General features: G+C 31.3%; 1 protein-coding gene and 1 long non-coding RNA gene across 2 annotated transcripts; both read left to right on the forward strand.

Annotated features, from left to right (window-relative positions):
* The first annotated feature begins 287 nt into the window (after positions 1-287).
* LOC115890648 lies at positions 288-1,122 on the forward strand. The gene is made up of 3 exons (XR_004051674.1): positions 288-403; positions 622-796; positions 855-1,122. It is a non-coding gene; the product is annotated as an uncharacterized LOC115890648 (long non-coding RNA).
* A 2,136-nt stretch (positions 1,123-3,258) lies between these two features.
* Positions 3,259-14,637, forward strand: LOC115890649 (SAGA-associated factor 11 homolog). The gene is made up of 3 exons (XM_030910947.1): positions 3,259-3,915; positions 3,979-4,200; positions 12,522-14,637. Exons 1-3 carry the CDS (start codon positions 3,498-3,500, stop codon positions 12,707-12,709), a joined length of 828 nt encoding a protein of 275 aa, XP_030766807.1. The 5' UTR covers positions 3,259-3,497; the 3' UTR covers positions 12,710-14,637.
* Positions 14,638-21,494: the final 6,857 nt, after the last annotated feature.

Raw genomic sequence — 21,494 nt, forward strand, 5'->3', positions numbered from 1 at the left:
ATTGATTTTCAGACAAGAATTAGATTACAGCGATGGTCAAAAGCATTTAGATATTGCTTTGAAATCTACAGATAAGATATGGCAGTTTCATTATTTTAAAGAACAAGTTTATGATAAAATTGTCATCAGAAATACTGTCCACTTGCAGTATTTACATAGGAAAATATTGGAGGATGAAGCTCTACCTACTGCCTCAGGTTAATTTAAATTCTGAGTTGCAACAACAGCAACAAGCAAGAAGGGCACCATTAAATGAATATTATACACATAAGTATTATTATATACAAAGAAAGAGTAATGTTATACACATAAATATTAACATTTTGTAGAGCAACAACAGAATAAAAACCAAAATATGAACACCAGCAACTAAAACAGGAACCATTAAATGAATATTATATACGTAAGTACAATTTGGATTGAATAAAAAACAGCGTCAGCGATGCCTATGAAATGAAGATTGCTGTCATTTTATATGTAAAATGATATGGAGAATGTCATCGAGATGTTCATTTCAAGCCAACTGCACGCCGTGTTTTTTCAATCATACAGTATTATTATACACATAAATAGTAATATTATACACATAAACATCCCTTGATAGAGATCAGCATTTTGTAGAGCAATAACAGCATCAAATAATGGAAATAATGGACCTTATTGCACAAATCAAAAACAAAATTTCAGCATTACTACTTTATTGGTTATATCAATAAAAGAAATTGAGTTTATCAGTCTAGATCCTACAAGCAAGCAGATCTATCACATAATTTTAAATGAAGATTTATCTATTATAGTATGTATAAACACTTTGCATCTTTTATTCAATGTTGTAATGAATTAACAAATTCCAGGTAATTTATTCTAATAACGAAAAAAAAAACTTTAGACCAAAAAATATTTTCTTCTGATGAGGTTTATGGATATTACAGTCTGTTGAAGTTTGGCCATTATGTGTTGGTATACAATTTATTTATGATGTTACAGTAGTTAAACCATCCGAGTACAAAACATGTTTAAAATCCACTATTCTTAATGAATGGAAACTACCAACTTGAGAGGAAGCTAAGAGAAAGGTTCTATTGGGTGGACTACAAGGAAAAGGGATATACATGAGGATCTGGAAGGGTTATAACATTACGCCCCTCAAGCCGTGGGACAATAGGAAACGAAATTCAAAGGAAAATATTACAATACGGATGCAAATTATAGTGCAAAGGATTGAGAAAAAAGAATTATTAAAAGTAGTTATTGTTTACGATAGTTAAACCATCCGACTACCAAATATATTAAAAATCTAATTATTCTGAATGAATAGCAACTACCAACTTGGGAGGAAGCTGCGAGAACGATTCTATTGGGTGAACACACAAGGAAGACATGAGGATCTGGAAGGGCTATAAAATTATATTATTCCACGTCCCAAGCCATGCAAGCCATGTTGGAATAGCTGGGAGTGAAAAAAGAAGATAATCCTGCACACGATTCTTGTCTAGAAGTAGTTGATATTAAGGTAAGTTAAGCTTCATCAGACTATCGAACATTTAAAATCCACTATTCTGAATGAATGGTAACTACGATGGCAAAACGTAAATAAATACTTGTACAGTATAAAAATTATATTATATTGGCTTAATTTTTTATACTAAATAAAATGTGTTACGTTATTTTTGACCTGCATTATATTTATTTAAATCCTGTATCATCAATTAAACTTTAAATAAAGTTTTCCTAATTATAATTAACATTAATTTTAAACTAAAGCTTTTTTTTCATCTTGAATGAGATTTACTGAAATAACTTATGAGAAAAAATAAAAAAAAGAGGCTCAGTCTATTGCTTCTGAATAATTGATAATAAAACCACATGTTGACTTACTTTTTATACTAAATAAATGTAGGTATGAAGTTATTTTAAAGCTGCATTATATTTATTTTAAACCCATCACCAATTATTACTTTAAATAATTTTTTTCTTAATTATAATAACATTAATTTTAAGGTTAAAACGATCAGAATAATGTTTTCGTCGTCTTGAATGACATTTGCGAAATAACTTATGAGAGCAATAAAAAAGAGCCTAGTTTATTGCTGCTGAATAAAAATCTGTAATTTATTTCATGTGACATAAAAAATAAATTTGTATTTTTTTGAAACCCGCGGCTTCACGTATATGATTCACGTCAAATGTCTTTTGAATCAGCTGTTCTAAAAATGTTCGGCGCATGTCTTAAATTTTAGGTTTTTGCTACAGCAGCGCCATCCTAATTCTTCCCTTTTTTTGACCATATTTTAATCAGCGTTGCCAATCTTTGTGGAATTCCACAAAATGTGTGGAATTCGTAATAATGTTGTGGAACGTTTGTGGAATAGAATAAATGTGGAATTTTGTGGAATTTTCGGAATTATTCCTTTCTTTCTTCTTTTTTTCCTTATTTAGCTAATAGTAAAAAAAACATTATAGGACTCATCATAATTTTACAGATTTCTGTAAAAAGAGCGTCGCCGTCGAGGTCAGCAGCTAGGTTTGGTATTTAGATCTGCAAGCAATCCGACGAAATTTTCGACATATCACATATCACACGTCACTATATAATGTAAAATCCCTTTAAGATCACGTGGTTTATATAAAAAAAATGTCGGATTGGTCGCAGACAGGGTTCGGAAGTAGTTAATTAAGACGTAATTTACCTGATTAACTACGTGTAGTTTTTCTTAAAAAACTACGTCTTTTCCCGTTCATTAACTACATGAAAACTACGTTAATAAACTATGTATTGATATTACGAATAATTTTCCTTTGTATGAGGTGTAATAGAGATAATATGATGTAAATATTATATTCAAAGCCATATTTCTTCTGTTTTCTTAAATACATTATGTGTTTTTAAAGCTTCAATAACCTCACCTCAAACCTTTGACATTTGAAAGTTACATCAGAGGTTACATATAGGTTACATAAACTACACCCTCTACATAAACTAATAAACTACATTAACTATATGTAATGTAGTTTATGTGTCTCTACTAAGAACACGGAGGGGCGCTTTGACCCAAAATTTTACTATTAAGTTTCATATCTATCTTAATAGAAGATTATTTTCTTTTATCTATGCCCAATACTGCCCAATATCTAAGTATGTACAGCTGATGAAGTAAACAAAAGTCCGCCCCGAGGCTGATCTTTTAATAGAAGGCACTGGTATGATCCATTTTTTAATGTCATCAGTCACTGTCAACACTGTCAGCAGCTGTCAGTCATCAAAGTCCTGTGTCATGTCCTGTGTGTGGTCCTGTGTGAGTCGGCAGTTCGCGGAAAAGTACTTTATTTATTTAGTTCGAATTCGGTTTTTTTATGTACCGATTAGTTTATGTGAACTAAATAATATCCACCCCCATGGTTTATGGAGGCTCAATATATTATGATTTTTATTTCAGTGTTTTTAACGGTCAGATATATTGATTAGGTGGCGCGTAATTTGAAAATACTCTACTAAAATGTCTAGTCTCGACATGTTGGAAGATGATAAAGACGAAGACTTGGAAGACGGTGAAATTCTTTCAGACTCCCAGTTAGAAAACCTGATAGAGCACACGAATAATCATAGTATATACCGCAACTTGTCTAAGGACTTTCAGGACATGATGAACGATAAGCAAACATTAAGATCATGCATAGATAGTTTTTTAAATCATAGAATGGACGAACTGACTCTGGGCGTTATATTTGATATGCACCGAAAATACAAGACGAATGTGTTTTATCTAGAAATCGATAGCAGCGACGAAAAAAACAAAGATGATTATAATAATCAGCTTGATACTTTGGACTGTATTTGCCCTACGTGCCAGAAGCCCATATCTAGTATAGGCTACTCTATATATACATTCACTACACATTTAGACAAATGCATGGGTATTCTATTTTTTACCTTTGTATACAGTTTTTGTTGTTAACTATCGACAAATTTGATTTAAGGTTTTAATTCAAAAGCAGCTCGAAGATCAAGATCTCTAAGAAGTTCTTTAAGAGTTACAAACGATAAGGAGAAAAACCATAACTCTTTGTATAGTGAAATTACAACTAGTGATAATGAAGATGATGCTCACTCCAGTACAGGCAACAAGAAAAAGAGATATAGGAAAAAGAAAGAAGTTAAGAAGAAAGGAAAGGAAGAAGGGAAATCAGAAAAAAATAAAGGTAAAAATAAAAATTGTTATGACTATATGATTATTTTTATGGTTAAGTAAACGATTATATTTTTTTATCTCACTATGTGATATCCCATCGGTTGCTGGTTGCTTCCTTTGAATAAGAAGACTAAGGAAGGAGCATATCAAAAATCTTAGGTACACCGCGATGGGCCTCAAATATGGCCGACTTAAATTCCGGTTTATCAGTGTCGTTCTAATTTTATTTAAAAAATGTAAAACTATGATGTAGGGTAGACGTGGGGTAGACTCAATAATTTGTTGTTTTATTTTACGTTGTGAATAAATGTTGGTAGTTATTAAAATTGTTATAAAATATATAATTCTAATAAAAATAGATAAGTTATAATAAGTATTTATTAACACAAACATCCGATACGCTACTGAAGCATGTAAGTCAAATTAACGTATCTAAATTCTTTGACATCTAATCTTTGACAAGCAATAAATAAAAGCTAAAAATGCAAGAAAAATATATAATTTAGTTAATTTAAGTGAATTTCATAAATGATCGGTTTACTACACGTATGTATATTATATAGTCACTTACTAGCGAAAAGTTGTTCCATTATTTCACTCAATTTTTGCCGAGATCTACCGCACGCTACACAACCAACTATTTTAGAGTCTTTTTCGATAAATCGCGATAGTGTCACTGTTAATTTAACTTCTGCCACAATTTCCATCTAGATTTACTACCTTTATACAACTATCAGTAGTAGAATAAATAATAAATAACATAAAATAAGTCGTAAAGACTGACAAATCCACAAAATTTCAAATCAAATTCAAATGTGTCAAATGAATCGTCAAACAGAACTGTCAAGGATCCCCACCCTAGAGAGCTTTTATGGTGGCTTTTCCGCCCACCATGCATGAGTACATGGATAGCACTATGCTCCTTCCTTAGTCTTTTTATTCAAAGGTTGCTTCAAAAAGATTTAATATACAAGGTGGCGCCTCTCATACGACACGGAAGCTCCATGGAGAAATTAAATTTTGGGAGCATATGTAGGTTAATTGAAAGCATTTTATAAAAATATATAGAGTTCTACAGGGTGTCCCCAAAAAAAGTTACGCATGAAAGTTGGGTTTTTTGTAATGGAACACAACTGTATATTAATTAATTTTCGTATTCTAGGAAAAAAATAAAGGTGTGTTTTATTAAAGAAGCATATGCCTAAATTGCAAGGATTGTGACATATTTCAGATTTTGTGAAAATGAGGAATAAATTTAAATTTCAATAACAGCTACCTAAATTGTAATTTACCCTTTATAGTCTGATATTTAATTACAATAACCATTGTATGTTAAACCAAATTAAAATTTGTCCCGAAAAGTTATATAGGGTGAGACAAAATTAATATTGAGCATTGGCCACTTTTAAAAGCAGTTTTAGTGACTCCTTTATTTTAAATGGAACTCCCAGTATGTTATACCGGTATTCAATGGAGAATTCATATATCTTTAAAATACTATTAAGGCTTTGAATAAGAAGACTAAGGAAGGAGCATATCAAAAATCTTAGGTACACCGCGATGGGCCTCAAATATGGCCGACTTAAATTCCGGTTTATCAGTGTTCTAATTTTATTTAAAAAATGTAAAACTATGATGTAGGGTAGACGTGGGGTAGTCTCAATAATTTGTTGTTTTATGTTACGTTGTGAATAAATGTTGGTAGTTATTAAAATTGTTATAAAAATATATAATTCTAATAAAAATAGATAAGTTATAATAAGTATTTATTAACACAAACATCCGATACGCTACTGAAGCAGGTAAGTCAAATTAACGTATCTAAATTCTTTGACATCTAATCTTTGACAAGTAATAAATAAAAGCTAAATGCAAGAAAAAATATATAATTTAGTTAATTTAAGTGAATTTCATAAATGATCGGTTTACTACACGTATGTATATTATATAGTCACTTACTAGCGAAAAAGTTGTTCCATTATTTCACTCAATTTTTGCCGAGATCTATCGCACGCTACACAACCAACTATTTTAGAATCTTTTTTGATAAATCGCGATAGTGTCACTGTTAATTTAAGTTCTGCCACAATTTCCATCTAGATTTACTACCTTTATACAACTATCAGTAGTAGAATAAATAATAAATAACATAAAATAAGCTCCGTAAAGGCTGACAAATCCACAAAATTTCAAATCAAATTCAAATGTGTCAAATGAATCGTCAAACAGAACTGTCAAGGATCCCCACCCTAGAGTGCTTTTATGGCGCTTTTTCCGCCCACCATGCATGAATACATGGATAGCATTATCACAGATTATACAGATTATAATCTTTGGTTTTTCTTTATTGTTTTTCGTGGTTCCAATTTTCGGAATCGGGCACTAGTTAGGTGACTAGTTTGCGCACATAGCACGCCCACTTATGGCCTCTAAAATTGTGCACAGCGCCTGACCGGCACAGTTATTAGAGAGATATCGGAAAACCGAATAGCGTCATCCAGTATTTACGCGTACCTTATCATGGTTACGATATGCGCGAGTCAATTTTTAACACAACACCCGCTATTAACGTTACCGCCTGACGTAATTTGCGGATCAATTACATCAAGTGCTCTTTCTAAATAACCTCTGACAACGTTTAAAAATTGCTTAAATGGGCATGTACGGGTATTTGACAACCGGAGCCGGCCGGCGAGATCTTTTATTTTAGGTTATGTTTGAATTGTTTTGAATTATTGCTTTAGTTTTATTAGGTAATTTGATATTTAAATAGCTGGGATTAGTTTTAATTAAATAAATATGGCCCAAAATATGGATTCCTCCTCTTCCAATACTAAAGAACCTATAAAGAGTCTTAGGTTTACAGCAGATGACGACTTAGCCCTTCTAAGAGAATTTGTTGCTTGTTGCCCTGAACCATGGAAATAAGCACTTTAGCCCTTTAGTTTTAAAATACCTAGTAAACAAAACAATTTCAAAGTTTTAAATTTAAAGTTAGGTTAAGTTTAAATAGCGGACGCGACGCAATCAGAATTCTTTCCGATCCGATAACTATAAATGAAGAGAGTTAATACCACCTCACGTAAAGGAAATAACACCTGGCCTTATTAACGTCCATCCACGCTATTCGGTTTAGCGATATCTCTCTATTACGCTGTTTATTGTTATTTTGCGCGAGTTTATTTTTGCGCACAGGAAATTTGACTCGTTTGCACATCGTCATAAAAAACAATTTTCGTACCACGAATTAGGGACAAGATTTTTATCTGTATACTTATAGGATACCTAATCTGTGGCATTATGCTCCTTCCTTATTGTCTTCTTATTCAAAGTTATTGTCTTCTTATTCAAAGTATTAAGGTTATCTACCCCTTAGACAAAGATTTTCCTAGATATTTTCATTTTTATGATTTTGCCTCAGTAGATCTTTATTATTTGATAAAATCTAGGTGGCTGTGATATACGTTTTGTTAATTTAACAAAAATCAAAGGATGTAGAGTGAAATACTCAACGGTACTAAAAAGATATACCTTTAAAACATATTTTAATTATAACAGAATTAAAACTAGATATAAGCGTATTATTATGACACACAAATTAGCTAGATGAAATCAAATACCCAATATGTTTCCTTTCCTGTACATACACTGCATAAAATCAGTGGCGGACTAAGCCTGTCGGTGGCTCGGGGCGGCGAAGCTAAATGTGGCCCCCGGTCTGTTTAGATAATTATATACTTCTAATGCACATTTTGTAAAAATTGAATGACGTATGTATAATGGTTGACAAAATTCAAGTATTTATACAGGGTGTCCCAGGCTGAGCGTGCGTTAGAAGTTTCTAGAGAACTACAATATCTAGATATGCGATTTTGTGCATATCATTGTTTCACAATGAGATCTATCGGTTAAAAATATTTTCAATATGGCGGCACTTTCGGAAGTACCGGAAGTTGACAGCAACTTTCTTATTTTAAAAGGGTGGCCCCATTTTTTATTACATACATAAATTCTCTGTAAAATTTCATGAATTTTGATATTAAACGTTTTTGAGAAAAAAAAATATTTATAATTTTTGGAGTAAAAAAACTGCCTGTCAAAAATATGTATTAGGGTATATATCATATAGCTATCGTCAAATATATATAAATAGATATATAATATCGTCATATCATTATCGTCAAATTTAGTGATTGCCAGAGCCACTGTACCATAAAGAGAAGACATGTGGCTATCTATGTCAAAAATTAAATTGTCCGAATGTCATATAATAATGGCCGCAGCTGTAGTGGAATTGAGCGATTAAAAAATTATCATAAATCATTTTTTTTCTAATGGAAATCCACTTTTTTTTTCACGAATTTCACTCGTGAAAAGGCTTTCGTTACTTTCGTTTTAAAAATTTGTTACTTTTTGACTTTTTGAATACATGTTCCTGTACCTAAAATAAATCGTTTTTAAGTTATTTAAGATTTAGCTTTAAAGCGTATATTTTTCTTGATTTTAACCAGTAGCCTATGACAGTATATTATCGATCATCATTTCTAAGCTAACTTTGCGCTGTTTTTTTTTCGATCGTACAGTATATTATTAAAATATGAACTATTAGATATCACTAAAGAACGAAAATACGAAATATAATTATATAAATACACTTTTTAAACTTTTAAGCAGCAGTAGTTATAATATAGGAAATTCAAATAATTCATTTTCTGACAGATGAAAATAAATTGTCTGACTCAAGACAAAATTGTCTAAAAATCAAGAAAAATATACGTTTTCAAACTAAATCTTAAATAACTTAAAAACGATTTATTTTAGGTATAGGAATATGTCTAGTCAAAACGTAATGAATTGGAAAAACTTTGCACTAATGAAATAAAAGAAGTGGGTTTCCATTTGAAAAAAAATATTTCTGATAATTTTTTAGTCGCTCAATTCCATGACAGCTACCGCCATTATTATATGACATTTGAACAAGTTAATTTTTGAAATAGATAACCACATATGTCTTTTCTTTATGTCACAGGGGCTGTGATAAACACTAAATTTGACTTATAGGCTGTACAAATTTTTTTGACTTTGAAATATTTTTTCTTAAAAATGCTTCCAGGGAAATACAGCGACAAAACATCCCGATTTTGTAAGTCCCCCAAGATCCGAGAGGCCCCTTCGCTGTTTCAGGCCCGTGGCCTCCGTTATACTAAAGACTTCACTGATCATCATCAGTAATGAAGCTAGAATACAAGTTATGCTGTGCATTTGTTGTAATTTAAAATGTTTATTCAGTAAAAATAAATAATGAAAAATAACTGAAAAGCTAAAATAAATAAATTCAGTCTCAAAATATATAAAAAATAATAATTATTCGATATTTTAAACAAAGAAAATTACCCCTTGATTTAATTTACTAAATAGAAAATGCCATTGACAATTACTGGGGCATGATAATTGATAATTAAGTAAATATCTGCTTCCATTTATACTGTTTATAGATGGCGTATACGTATGGTTTGCATACTCCACCTACAAACTGCATTATAACTACTGAACACATATTGCCCTTGTTTGCCAGTTGAATAAAAAATTACTTATTAAGATACGGAGGCCCCCTAAAAGACGGGGCACGGGGCGGACCGCCCCTTTCGCCCCCCCTTAGACCGCCACTGCATAAAATGATTCTCTTTTCAACACTTTTCATCTTAAAAGCATATGTAAATTATGATTTTACAATCAGCTTATTGGAGGTCATCGAAAGATCGATATAAGATAGTATAATAGAAAAATTATGAGAAATAAAACTAGTTTTCAAAAATGTTAAATATACTCGGAATTCCATTTAAAATAACAGATATGCTACTGTGCTTTTTTAAACAACGCGGCAACACTATGTCGCTGTAAATAATTTAGATAGATGGAGCAGCTGCCTTTTTGAAAAAAAACTAATTTTGAAAAAAAATCGGTTTTCCATAAAGGTCTAACCAATACAGGGTGTGCCAGGCTGAACGCGCATTAGAAGTTTCTAGAGAACTACAATATCTAGATCGGATATTTTTTGCTCATCGTTGTTTCACAAAAGAGATCTACCAATTAAAAATATTTTCAATATGTCGGCACTTCCGAAAATACCGGAAGTTGATAGCAACTTTCTTATTTTAAATTGGTACTCCCATTTTTATTATATATTTAAATTCTTTATATAATTTCATGAATTTTTATATCAAACACTCTATCCCTAACAATAACCGTTTTTGAGAAAAAAAAATTTAAAATTTTTGGAGGAAACAAACTGCCTGTCAAAAAAAATGTATAGCCTAAACGTCAAATATAGTGATTACCACAGCCACTGTGACATAAATAGAAGACATGTGGCTATCTATTACAAAAATTAAATTGTTCGAATGTCATATAATATTGGCCATAGCTGTAAATCAATTGAACGACTGAAAAATTATCATAAATCGTTTTTTTCTCAAGGTTTATTTTAGGTATAGGAACATATACTAAGGGCTGGCAAAGGTTAGTCTTGGGTCGAGATTTCCGTATGTAAGAAGAGTACAATGCGTTTATAATTTACTGAACAAAGAGAGGACAGTAAACACGTTGTCAAACGTATGAAATAAACCGAGAAACTGTGCACATCGCTAAGAGACGTGGAAGGGGATATAGCATATTTGTCGCAGTTGACCGATCGACCCAATCAATACCTCTGTCAGTACTTAAAGTTCTAGGAAAAGGTGTACGTCATGCGTTTAGCTTCACGATTTAATTACGTCTCGTGATACTTAATTTGTTTATTTATTAACAAGCTAGAAACACTTGCATTTTTGGTAAAAATAAGTGGAATTGAGTGGGTGTTCGATAGTGGTCGCGCTACTAGAACTCTGAATTCAAAAATCGATATATCGAAATCTATTAGAAATAATAGATTGTAGTTTTTTCAAGAACTTTCTTAATATATCTGCTGTATTTTCTTTGTAGACAGTATGTGAAAATCTTTATTAATAAAAAAATTACACAATTGCTGAAAATTGCTATGCTCTAAAAGTAAATGGATGGATTGTTTACAATTTTTGAATGTAAAAAACAACCTTATCGAATTTTTCTTATGTAAACATATTGTAAAATATCCGATCTTGAAAATAAAAAAAAGTTTCAATATCTAAAGTGGTTCTTGAGTTATGGCCTGTTATGTGTTAAAAAGTTGAGTTTTTAAATTATCGCGATTACTGACGTTTACTCGTTATAAAAAAAATGACACCCTAACGATATCCTTATAATTCCATTTCAGATGCTCAGAAACATGTCTAATGATTTTATCTAGTTATCTCTTGAAAAAAAGTTTTTTAAAAACAAGCGGTTTGCGATCGTGATTTTACTTTACTTGATAGGGAAAGGCGTATCGGCAACGCCGCAACAGCACACCGTCGCGCGTCGCGTCGGTCGCATTTCTCTCACTCCGATTTAATAAGATCCCTATGCGATTTACTTCCACACATGTAAATGCCGACCCAAAAGTAACAGTTGCCAGCACGGTATAATCAAAAAGTAACAAATTGAAAATCCTTTTCTCTAATAAAATAAAAAAGTAGGTTGTCTATTTAAAAAAATAAGATTTATGATAATTTTTTAATCTTATCTTTACAATTTAATTTTTGAAATAGATAGCCACATGGCTTCTGTTTATGTCACAGTGGCTGTAGTAATCACTAAATTTGACGTTTAGGCTATACCATTTTTTTTGCAGGCAGTTTTTTTCCTCCAAAAATTTTAAATATTTTTTTTACTCAAAAAACGGTTAATATTAGGTATAGGGTGTTTGATATTAAAATTCAGAGAGTAGTAGTAGTAGAATTTTACCGAGAATTTTTAAATATATAATAAAAAATGGAGGCACCCATTTAAAATAAGAAAGTTGCTGTCAACTTCCGGTATTTCCAGAAGTTCCGCCATATTGAAAATATTTTTAGTCGATAGATCTCGTTATAAAACAATGGTGTGCAAAAAATCTCCGATCTAGATATTGTAGTTTTCTAGAAACTTCTAATGCCTGTTCAGTCTGGGACACCCTGTATACCTCCACTATAGTATAGTTGTTCAGCAGTTAATTTTTCTTAAAGCCACCTATTGATTGTCTGACTTGTATTTTACTTGTGTACTTCGTGATCGAAAAAAAAAACGGCGTCAGCGATGGCTATGAAATGAAGATGGCTGTCATTTTATATGTAAAAGTATAAGGGGAATGTTATCGATCATCATTTCCAAGTCAACTGGCGCACAATTTTGGTACGCTTTAGAAAGAATCGAAAATAACTATATATTTTTTTGTAGTTGAAGTTGTAGTTGAAGATGAAGACGAATATATGAAACTCCAACACTTGCTTGAGTTTCCAGATAAATGCTTAGAAAATACATCATCATCATCCAAAGGAGTTTCAGCATCTAAAACGCCAAAAAAACGAGATAAGTCTAAGAAAAAGAGCAGGGGTAAGGATTCCCCTAGTATGGTGCTTGATTAAGAACATACGAGATAGTAAAATAAAACACTAATGTACCACAATACACCAAAACACTTTACTTTTGCACTGGACGCGCGTTTCGCTAACCATGTTAGCATCATCAGCAGATGATTAAAACTAAACTAATATCTACAAATTAAGCGTTTTTATGGGCGTTCGCAGTTGTTTGATTGTATGGTACAGAAAGACCTTTGAAATAGTTAATTCGAAAATTTCGGCTTATAAAAAAACGAAATTTTTATTAGTAGTGATTTTATTGGAATATTAAATACCTTGCTATGATGAAGTGAAACTGAATATTAAATGTCTAATATCTGTAATTTTTAATTTAATGTTTCTATTATACTTTTTCATGGAATATATTATAGGTACATGTTATGGGTGCTTAATGTATATCTCATTTTTTTTTATCAAATTTTAATTAATTTTAGAATCAATTATAGAAGTAATCAATTTATTTTAGAATTTTATATACTTAGTTGGATACTTTTTATTTGTAGTTGTTTTAGTAAGATAATAAACTGACTGTCTATTACTATAATAGGGGTTTCATTGTTTTTAATAAAAAATAGAAGAATAAATTAAATAGATTTTGTCTAAAACATTAACAATAACAATATCAAAAAATTATAAAAATGTGGCACAGTATACTTTAGCCTTAAGATGCAACAGGAAGCGTCGGCCATACATACCAAAATAAGCAACGTGTTTTGTCAATACGTCTTTTTTATTTATCGTTACACTTATTTTACGGCCCCACGTTGGGCATCAAAAATAACGTTGTTGCTCACTTACACTGAAATAAAGTGTCTGCGATACTTCTGTATTATTGTATACCAAGTAGTTGTTTTCTCTTTTTGTTATCTACCACTGGCAACAGTCTTCGAGCTGTAGCGCAATCTTCACGGTGTTGCTACGTCTCTTGCAGCTTGGCCTTGATGGTAGTTCCTATAGCTTCCTTCAGCGTGTTCATCGTCAAATGTGGTGGATCATCTGTCGCTGCCTCTCCCCTAGTCCAGCCTGGGATCCAGTACAGAGTGGCCGTGCCTTGGCGCAGCCGGGACGGTGCTTCTTAATAGTCACAGTTTTCGCCGTAAAGCGCCGAAGCTGTCAGAGTATATCACGATATCTCCTACCGGTCTATCAGCGATTTTTCCTTGTATACAACTGGTCTCTTCCTTTATAACGTAAACCTCTGCTTGTAGAACATTACAGCCATCCGATAGCCTTAGATATTGTCGGATGTCTAGTTCCTCTAAGAAGGTGCCTGCCTATACCTGCGTCTCCTGAAGTCACGGAAGCATCTGTGTAGATTGATATCTCTTGAGTATTCATTACTAAGTGGCTTTCCCATTCTTCTCTTGTTGGGATGCGAATCCTTATCTTTTCTCCAAAATCATGTTTGGTGTGGATATAGTCCGTTTTCTGGTCTAGCAGATGTTCCCCATGATTTTCCTTATCATTGACAATATCCTCGAGTGACCGTTGTTTACCTTAACGTTGACACCCTTATCGAAAATTGCTTCTAGTGCAGCTTGCGATGTTACGTTAACTAAACTAAATAAAAATGTTTTAACAGGAAAATTGGAAATAGGAAGTTCTAGGTCTATATCATCACTCACAAGTTGCACGAAGGGGAATAAAAAAAAACCTAGGCGAATAATAATATCTTTATTTACTTTTTGCTTGATTTATTTTATTATATCTCCCTATTTTTATTAAAATTAATGATTGTATGGTTTTTAGTATATAGTTTTTAACATTGTTTTAAATTTTAGGCATATATTCCTTTAAAAATGTAATTGACTTAACATTATAACTATATTCTAATTGATATCATCAACAATAATAAAAAAATCACTCGTAATAGCTGTAATAACACTATACAAATCTTCATTACTCTCTATATATACAGATAAATTATAATATTCTCTATGATTATTTTAGAATTATTCTACACTTTACATAATGTTGCGGACAAATTCTTGTTATAAACGATAAAATAAAAATGTTTTTCAGGTAATTATACATTAAATAGTAATATTGAGTAAAAGAATCCCATTATATCTATCAGATTTTTAGTTTAAGAATTTCACTCAAATAAGAACTTACATACATTTCTTTAAGAATCAGTTTTTTTTATTGCTGTGTATTAATAATTAATTTTGATATCTAGGTACTTATAATTATTATAGGTAGTATTGTATTTTATTTTTTCTTTTATAAACACAGAATTTGTCCTATAAATAAATTTAACAAACAAATTTCAACATTTTGTGAAAATCAATTGGCACTAAATTATATTTATCAAGTAATACACAAAATTAAAGTAGTCTACACGAAACCTTTGGTCGTTTTTTATATATTATATACAATATTTCTTTAAAATGCAAAGAAAGTAAAGACTATATTAGTTCATAAAAGCAGAACACCTTTGAGAGTTTGAGATTCATTTTATGCTAAATTGGATTTAATTTTTTTGAGTAACTAAAATTAGAACTCTTTTTGAAATGCGATGTGCTTGAAGAAGAGCTGAAGAAAAATACTTTTTATTTTGTTTTCTTTATTATATACCTATATATTTTTTGTAATATTAAATTTGATTGTTTACTATAGAAAAAATGTATTCAAGATTATAAGGCTACTAAAGCTTTATGTATGATCCAAGAAATGAAATTGGAAAGCTATATTTTTAGTCTTCTAAAATTTTTTATGTACAATAATATAGAGTCTAGGAATTAAGTACCTATGTCCATGATTGTTCTGATTTCGTACAAGTCTCAAAATTTGGTTTTGTTTCCTAAAACAAATCCTGATGCATAGCGAACTCCAACGTCAAGTAATTTTCTTTGTGGAAAGGTTCGGATTCAAGGAAGCTTCCGCAGCATATTCTGTAGCTAATTCTGTAAAAAGCTCATATTGTAATAGCAAAACATTTTTCGATGCACGTCATCAATCATATCGACATTGAGACTAAAGTCTATAAACCTGACTAAATGAAATTTTGCAAAAATGTTTCAATTTGTTGTATAATTTAAGATTCCGAGCAGCTCTTCATTTTACTTTATAGAGCAAATTATTGTAACAGATATATTTTATTTAGATTAAAGTTGCAAAAATTACAGTTGAGGGTTGGAACCTTTGGTGTTACACAGCAAAATTAAAAACACTAAATCACCACAATACACCAAAACACTTTTACTTTTACAATGTAATATATATTCAGTTTATAATCATCTGCTGATGATGCTAACATGGTTAGCGAAACGCACGTCCAGTGTAAAAGTGTTTTGGTGTATTGTGGTGATTTAGCGTTTTTATTTTGTTGCAAAAATTAGTTTAAAAAGAATTATTAATATTATCGCTATGTGGGTCACATTGCGCCGTGTTCAGCAATGTTGTCCTTTATTATTTGGCAATTATCCTAGTGTCAGTCATTATTTTGTATAATATCGTGTTGTTTTTGAGCCTTTGTGAGTAATTCTCGTTTTTCCCCTATTTTCATAGTTTTTTTTAAATTGCACTTTTAAGCACAAACAGTTCTTTTAAGAACTAAATTTTCCAGTTTTTATATTGGTTTTTATTGAAATTGTGTGTTGAAAATATGCCGAAGCATTCAAACAGTCGAAGCAAAGAGCTTGTAGCTTCCCTGTTTTTTTTTAAACTTTGAACGAGAACGTGACAAAGGTCCTTTATTACCCTTGACTACAGTCAGAAAAGTAAGTTTGATTGATAAACACATTATACCACTTTCAAAGTTAGTTTTGAGTTAAAAAGTTAATTCTGTGATTATTAGTTGTGCATTAATAGCTCCCTCTTACTTGTTATTACCACTTATGGCGTTTGTAAGATGTACAAGGTGGGTCAAATTCGACGTTTTTAAATGGAAACACCCTTTTCTATAGGAGATAGGCAAAAACTAATATCGGTGTCTGGAGCTCAATTTTTGTCAAAAACATGATGGTGAAAACCGCATATCGATATCTGTTACCGTTTCGGAGTTACGGGGTGTTTTTCAAAAATATGCATTTTTAACTAATCGCTGTAACTTTTTTGCTATGGAAAATTTTGTATTTTTATGGAAACATTTCCAAAGCACCTTTTTACGTAGAATTTAATGGTTTGAGTATAATTTTTTTAAAATTAATAATTTAAGAATTATCAACAGAAAATTTGACTTTTTATATGGGACGACACCCTGTATATTTTTAATTTATTGAAAAGAATTTAAAATTACCTTTCCAAAAATATAACACACTTGATATTTTGCTCGATTCCTCTTCGAGATATAGAGTATATAAAAATTCGCCCGCTTTAAATAAGTATAGGCTTTGAACGGCACCGGCTGTAATGCAAAAAAATTCTAGCTGTGAGCATCAATTAAAACGAAAATAATATTTGCTATGAGAGATGCAGAATTTTATAACAATTTAAAATATATTTAACCAACATCAACACATTTAAACTATATCTAATAACAATAAAAATAAATAGCAAACCAAGACATGAGATTTTGCTACAGGTGTTTTTTTTTGTTTGGTTTTGGTTTGGTTTGCTACAGGTGTTCGACATATCGACCGTCTTTGAACATTTCTCGCGGAATTCATTAACTTAGTAGGGTGAAAGATACCCTCTAATAACTGCTAAGTATTTTTAATTCTTGTCTAGATTATACGGAAGAATAAGGAACCTTTATTCTTCGGCAAATATATCCATAGGATTAGATCCATGGGCACTAAGTCAGGCGGCCTCGACGGCCAACGGCTGGGATCTTAGTTAGCTATTCAATTATTCTTTAAATTGGCTGCAAAATTTGCTGATAACTTCAGTGTTCAGAGACGGTGCGTCGTCGTGCTGGAAAAATATGTTTTCGAGTTCCATTAAGGGCATATCATCAATAACGGGTCCAAAGCCTACTAGTTAAAGTGGCGAATTTTTTAAAAAGACAGTTTTTGCAATTTGAATATACCGCGTGGAAATTGAAAATCGGACAATTTGGTGAAGGAATCTTATAAATAGTTAGTTGTTGTGTGTTATAAGTTAGTAATTGTGTATAAAGTGAGAAAATAAATTCGTTAAGTATTTTATCGTGAGTTTAAATTAGTGGACCCACGGAATCCGTAACATTATTAATTTTAAAAAAATATACTTAAACCATTAAATTCTACGTAAAAAGGTGCTTTGGAAATATTTTTATAGAAATACAAAATTTTCCCTAGCAAAAAAGTTACAGCGATTTGTTAAAAATGCACATTTTTGAAAAACACCCCGTAACTCCGAAACGGTAACAGATATTGATGTGCGGTTTTCACCATCATGTTTTTGATGAAAATTGAGCTCCAGACACCGATATTAGTTTTCGTCAATATCCTATAGAAAAGGGTGTTTACATTTAAAAGCGTCGAATTTGACCCACCCTGTACGTCAATAAATAAATAACCCATAATAACGCTTATACTAATCTTCATAATGGACTAGTTTTTGCCAATATGTAATAAGTAAAATAAGCTATAAAACAAATAAATCAATTAAGCACCAGAATATTAGTTATTAAATTAAAACTGAAACGTAAAACTTTTTAAAAAATGATATAAGAAATATGTTGTTTGTCAATTTTAAATTAAGATTCGTCTCATAAATTCATCACAATCTGGCAGCGCTGTCGCCATCGATTGTTACTCAAAGTTGATCACGTGCATCGGAAATTGTTTTGCGATTACCATATAAATTTATGTTGTATAATGCTTTGTTTCGTGGATACAGGGTGTAGAAGTTTCATTTTCATTTCGATTTCTTCCTAATAATTTCTGAACTAACGCCGATATTTGGATGAAAATTGATGTCCGGGTGTTTTTTGATATGAGGAATTCGATTTCGGTGTCAGTATGACTCATACTTGTAGGGGGCGCCACTTGCACATTCTTTAGCTGTTTTGAAGAGTAATAACCTTTCGTCCGTACCTGTCTTACATTACAGAGTGAAGAAATATGCATTTCCGTCATTTTTTACGTAAAAAATGTCTCCTGGTAAAAATCGCTAGGAGTAATAGTTCTCAAGATATTTGGAATCGAAATAGTCAATACATGTGACAATTAACAAAACATTATACAGGGTGAGTTTCCTACGATGTTCTCTATGGGTATCTCGGAAACTATAGAAGATAGAGAGTCGGTTAAATGAGGAAAGAATTGCAGTTTTGTGGGGTCATAAATATGCGCCTTTCAGATTTTTGAAGTAGTTCATGGCTTACTAGATATTTCGAAAAAAACAAATTTTGGCTATTTTAAAAATTGTTCCTAATTTTATTATAATCTATTTTAGACAAAAAAATTTCAGATAAAAATTGTAGACAATCACGTCTCTAATGAGTTTGTGTTCTGCGATTTTTTTTAAGCCTGTCATTTTTGACATATGACACACATATGTTTTTTTTAAATGGAAACGATAGTTGGCCATGGCTTCATAAAAAGCGCCATTTTTAAAGCTTTTCAGCGATTTAAGCTATAATATGCTTTTTTCACAAAATTACTGAGTTATAGCCAATTCTTATCTTTCTTGACTAATTTCACTTAGTGAGCCATGGTAACAAGTTCAATCGTCGTTGCTCTTAGAAATGTGAAACTGTCACATCCAAATTTTGTAAATTCAAATAAACAAAAATTACAAAAAATTATTTTCAAAAGTTACTGAGTTATAGCCAATTCTTATCTTTCTTGACTAATTTCTCTTAGTTGGCATGGTGGTCTTATTTTGTTATGATTTATAACTTATAAAAAGACAAAATATATTATTAAACGACTCTTTACAATTTACATTACACAAATAAAAATTTAAAAAAATAGTATCACTACATACACTTTCAGTTGTTTTAGAAAATTTTCAAAAAATCCGCCATTGTTTTGAGTACATAAATGCATCATATTAAAACTGAATTTCTAGCTATTATCACAGAACGACCGGCCGACTTAATTAAACTTCTCCTGTACTGCCTCTTCGAGTGCGTCTCTTAATTCATAGTTCAAGTTCTTTTGTAAACCTTGTTAATCATACCGCATTAGAAAATTTAAAATGGATAGGTCAGGTGATCGAGGAGGCCCATGCAATTGGTCCACCTCTTTCTATCCCTGAGTCTACATAATTATGATATAAATAATTTATAACATTTCTATCATTGTGGTGTGTCTTAATGAAAGTCATGTTGGAACAACTCTATTAATGCGCGAGTATATAAATTTAACTTTTCTAACATGTCTTGAAAACCGTTCTCTAAAAAGAACGTAAGTAACGTCCACCAGACACACACTGTATGGACAAGAAAAGTTAAACCAATAATCCTATACGCTTTTCTTTATTTGAAAAATTCATATTTACAATTTTTGTTTATTTTAATTTACAAAGTTTGGATGTGACGATTGCACTTGTTTCCATGGCTAACTAAGTGAAATTAGTCAAGAAAGATAAAAATTGGCTATAACTCAGTAAGTTTGTGAAAAAACATATTATAGCTTATATCGCTGAAAAGCTTAAAAAATCGCGCTTTTTATGAGACCATGGCCAACTATGGTTTTCATTTAAAAAAACATATGTTTGTGTCATATGTCAAAATTGACAGGCTTTAGAAAAAATTGGAGAACACAAACTCATTACGGATGTGATAATCTACAACTTTTATCTGAAAACATTTTGTCTAAAATAGATTATAATAAAATTAGGAACAACTTTTAAAATAGTCAAAATTTGTTTTTTTCGAAAAATCTAGTAAGCCATGAACTATTTTGAAAAATCTGAAAGGTGCATATTTATGACCCCACAAAACTGCAATTTTTTCCCCATTTAACCGACTCTCTATCTTCAGTAGTTTCCGAGATACCCATAGAGAACATCGTAGGAAACTCACCCTGTATATGTTGACTGGATAGTTATTAGTCTGAAATAATACATTTGAAATGTTCTTGTGCCAAAGATTCAACAGAAACTGTTTTCTCGTATTTTTTTTCTAGAAAAATTCATGGTTAGCGCAAAAAAATAAAAAGTTACCAGATTTATTATTTCAGTCAAACAAGTTTATTTTTTGTCAATATTGACATGTATTATTATTTCCATTCCAAATACCAGGCGCGTTTCAAAAGTCTTGTTTTTTGATCTCAAAAAATAAAAAAGTTATAAAAAAATACGATACGTACTCGTAGTATATAAACGATTACATGTGGCCATTTTTACCAAGAGCCATTTTTTACGTAAAAATTACGGAAATGTTTTTTCCCATTCATTAGTTTTATACAGGTACGGACGAAAAGCTAATTTTAAGGTAGTTTCCTGCGCAGGCGTTCATCTTTTTCTTCCTCATCAGATGGTTCTATTAATTTCAGCGACTTGGAATGCTTGGAAGTCCTGTATGCATGTCCAATGACGAATATTTCTCAACCAAGATAGCTTCCTTCGGCCTATTCCCCTTTTACCTGCTTCGATTGTACAGGGTGGGTCAAATTCGACGCTTTTAAATGGAAACACCCTTTTCTATAGGAGATAGATAAAACTAATATCGGTGTCTGGAGCTCAATTTTTGTCAAAAATATGATGGTGAAAACCGCATATCGATATCTGATACCGTTTCGGAGTTACGGGGTGTTTTTCAAAAATATGCATTTTTAACAAATCGCTGTAACTTTTTTGCTATGGAAAATTTTGTATTTTTATGAAAACATTTTCAAAGCACCTTTTTACGTAGAATTTAATGGTTTAAGTGTATTTTTTTTAAAATTAATAATTTAAGAATTATCAACAG

This window comes from Sitophilus oryzae, unplaced genomic scaffold (assembly GCF_002938485.1).
Source record: "Sitophilus oryzae breed Bouriz unplaced genomic scaffold, Soryzae_2.0 scaffold_907_pilon_pilon, whole genome shotgun sequence".
Taxonomy (NCBI): Eukaryota; Metazoa; Arthropoda; class Insecta; order Coleoptera; family Curculionidae; genus Sitophilus; species Sitophilus oryzae.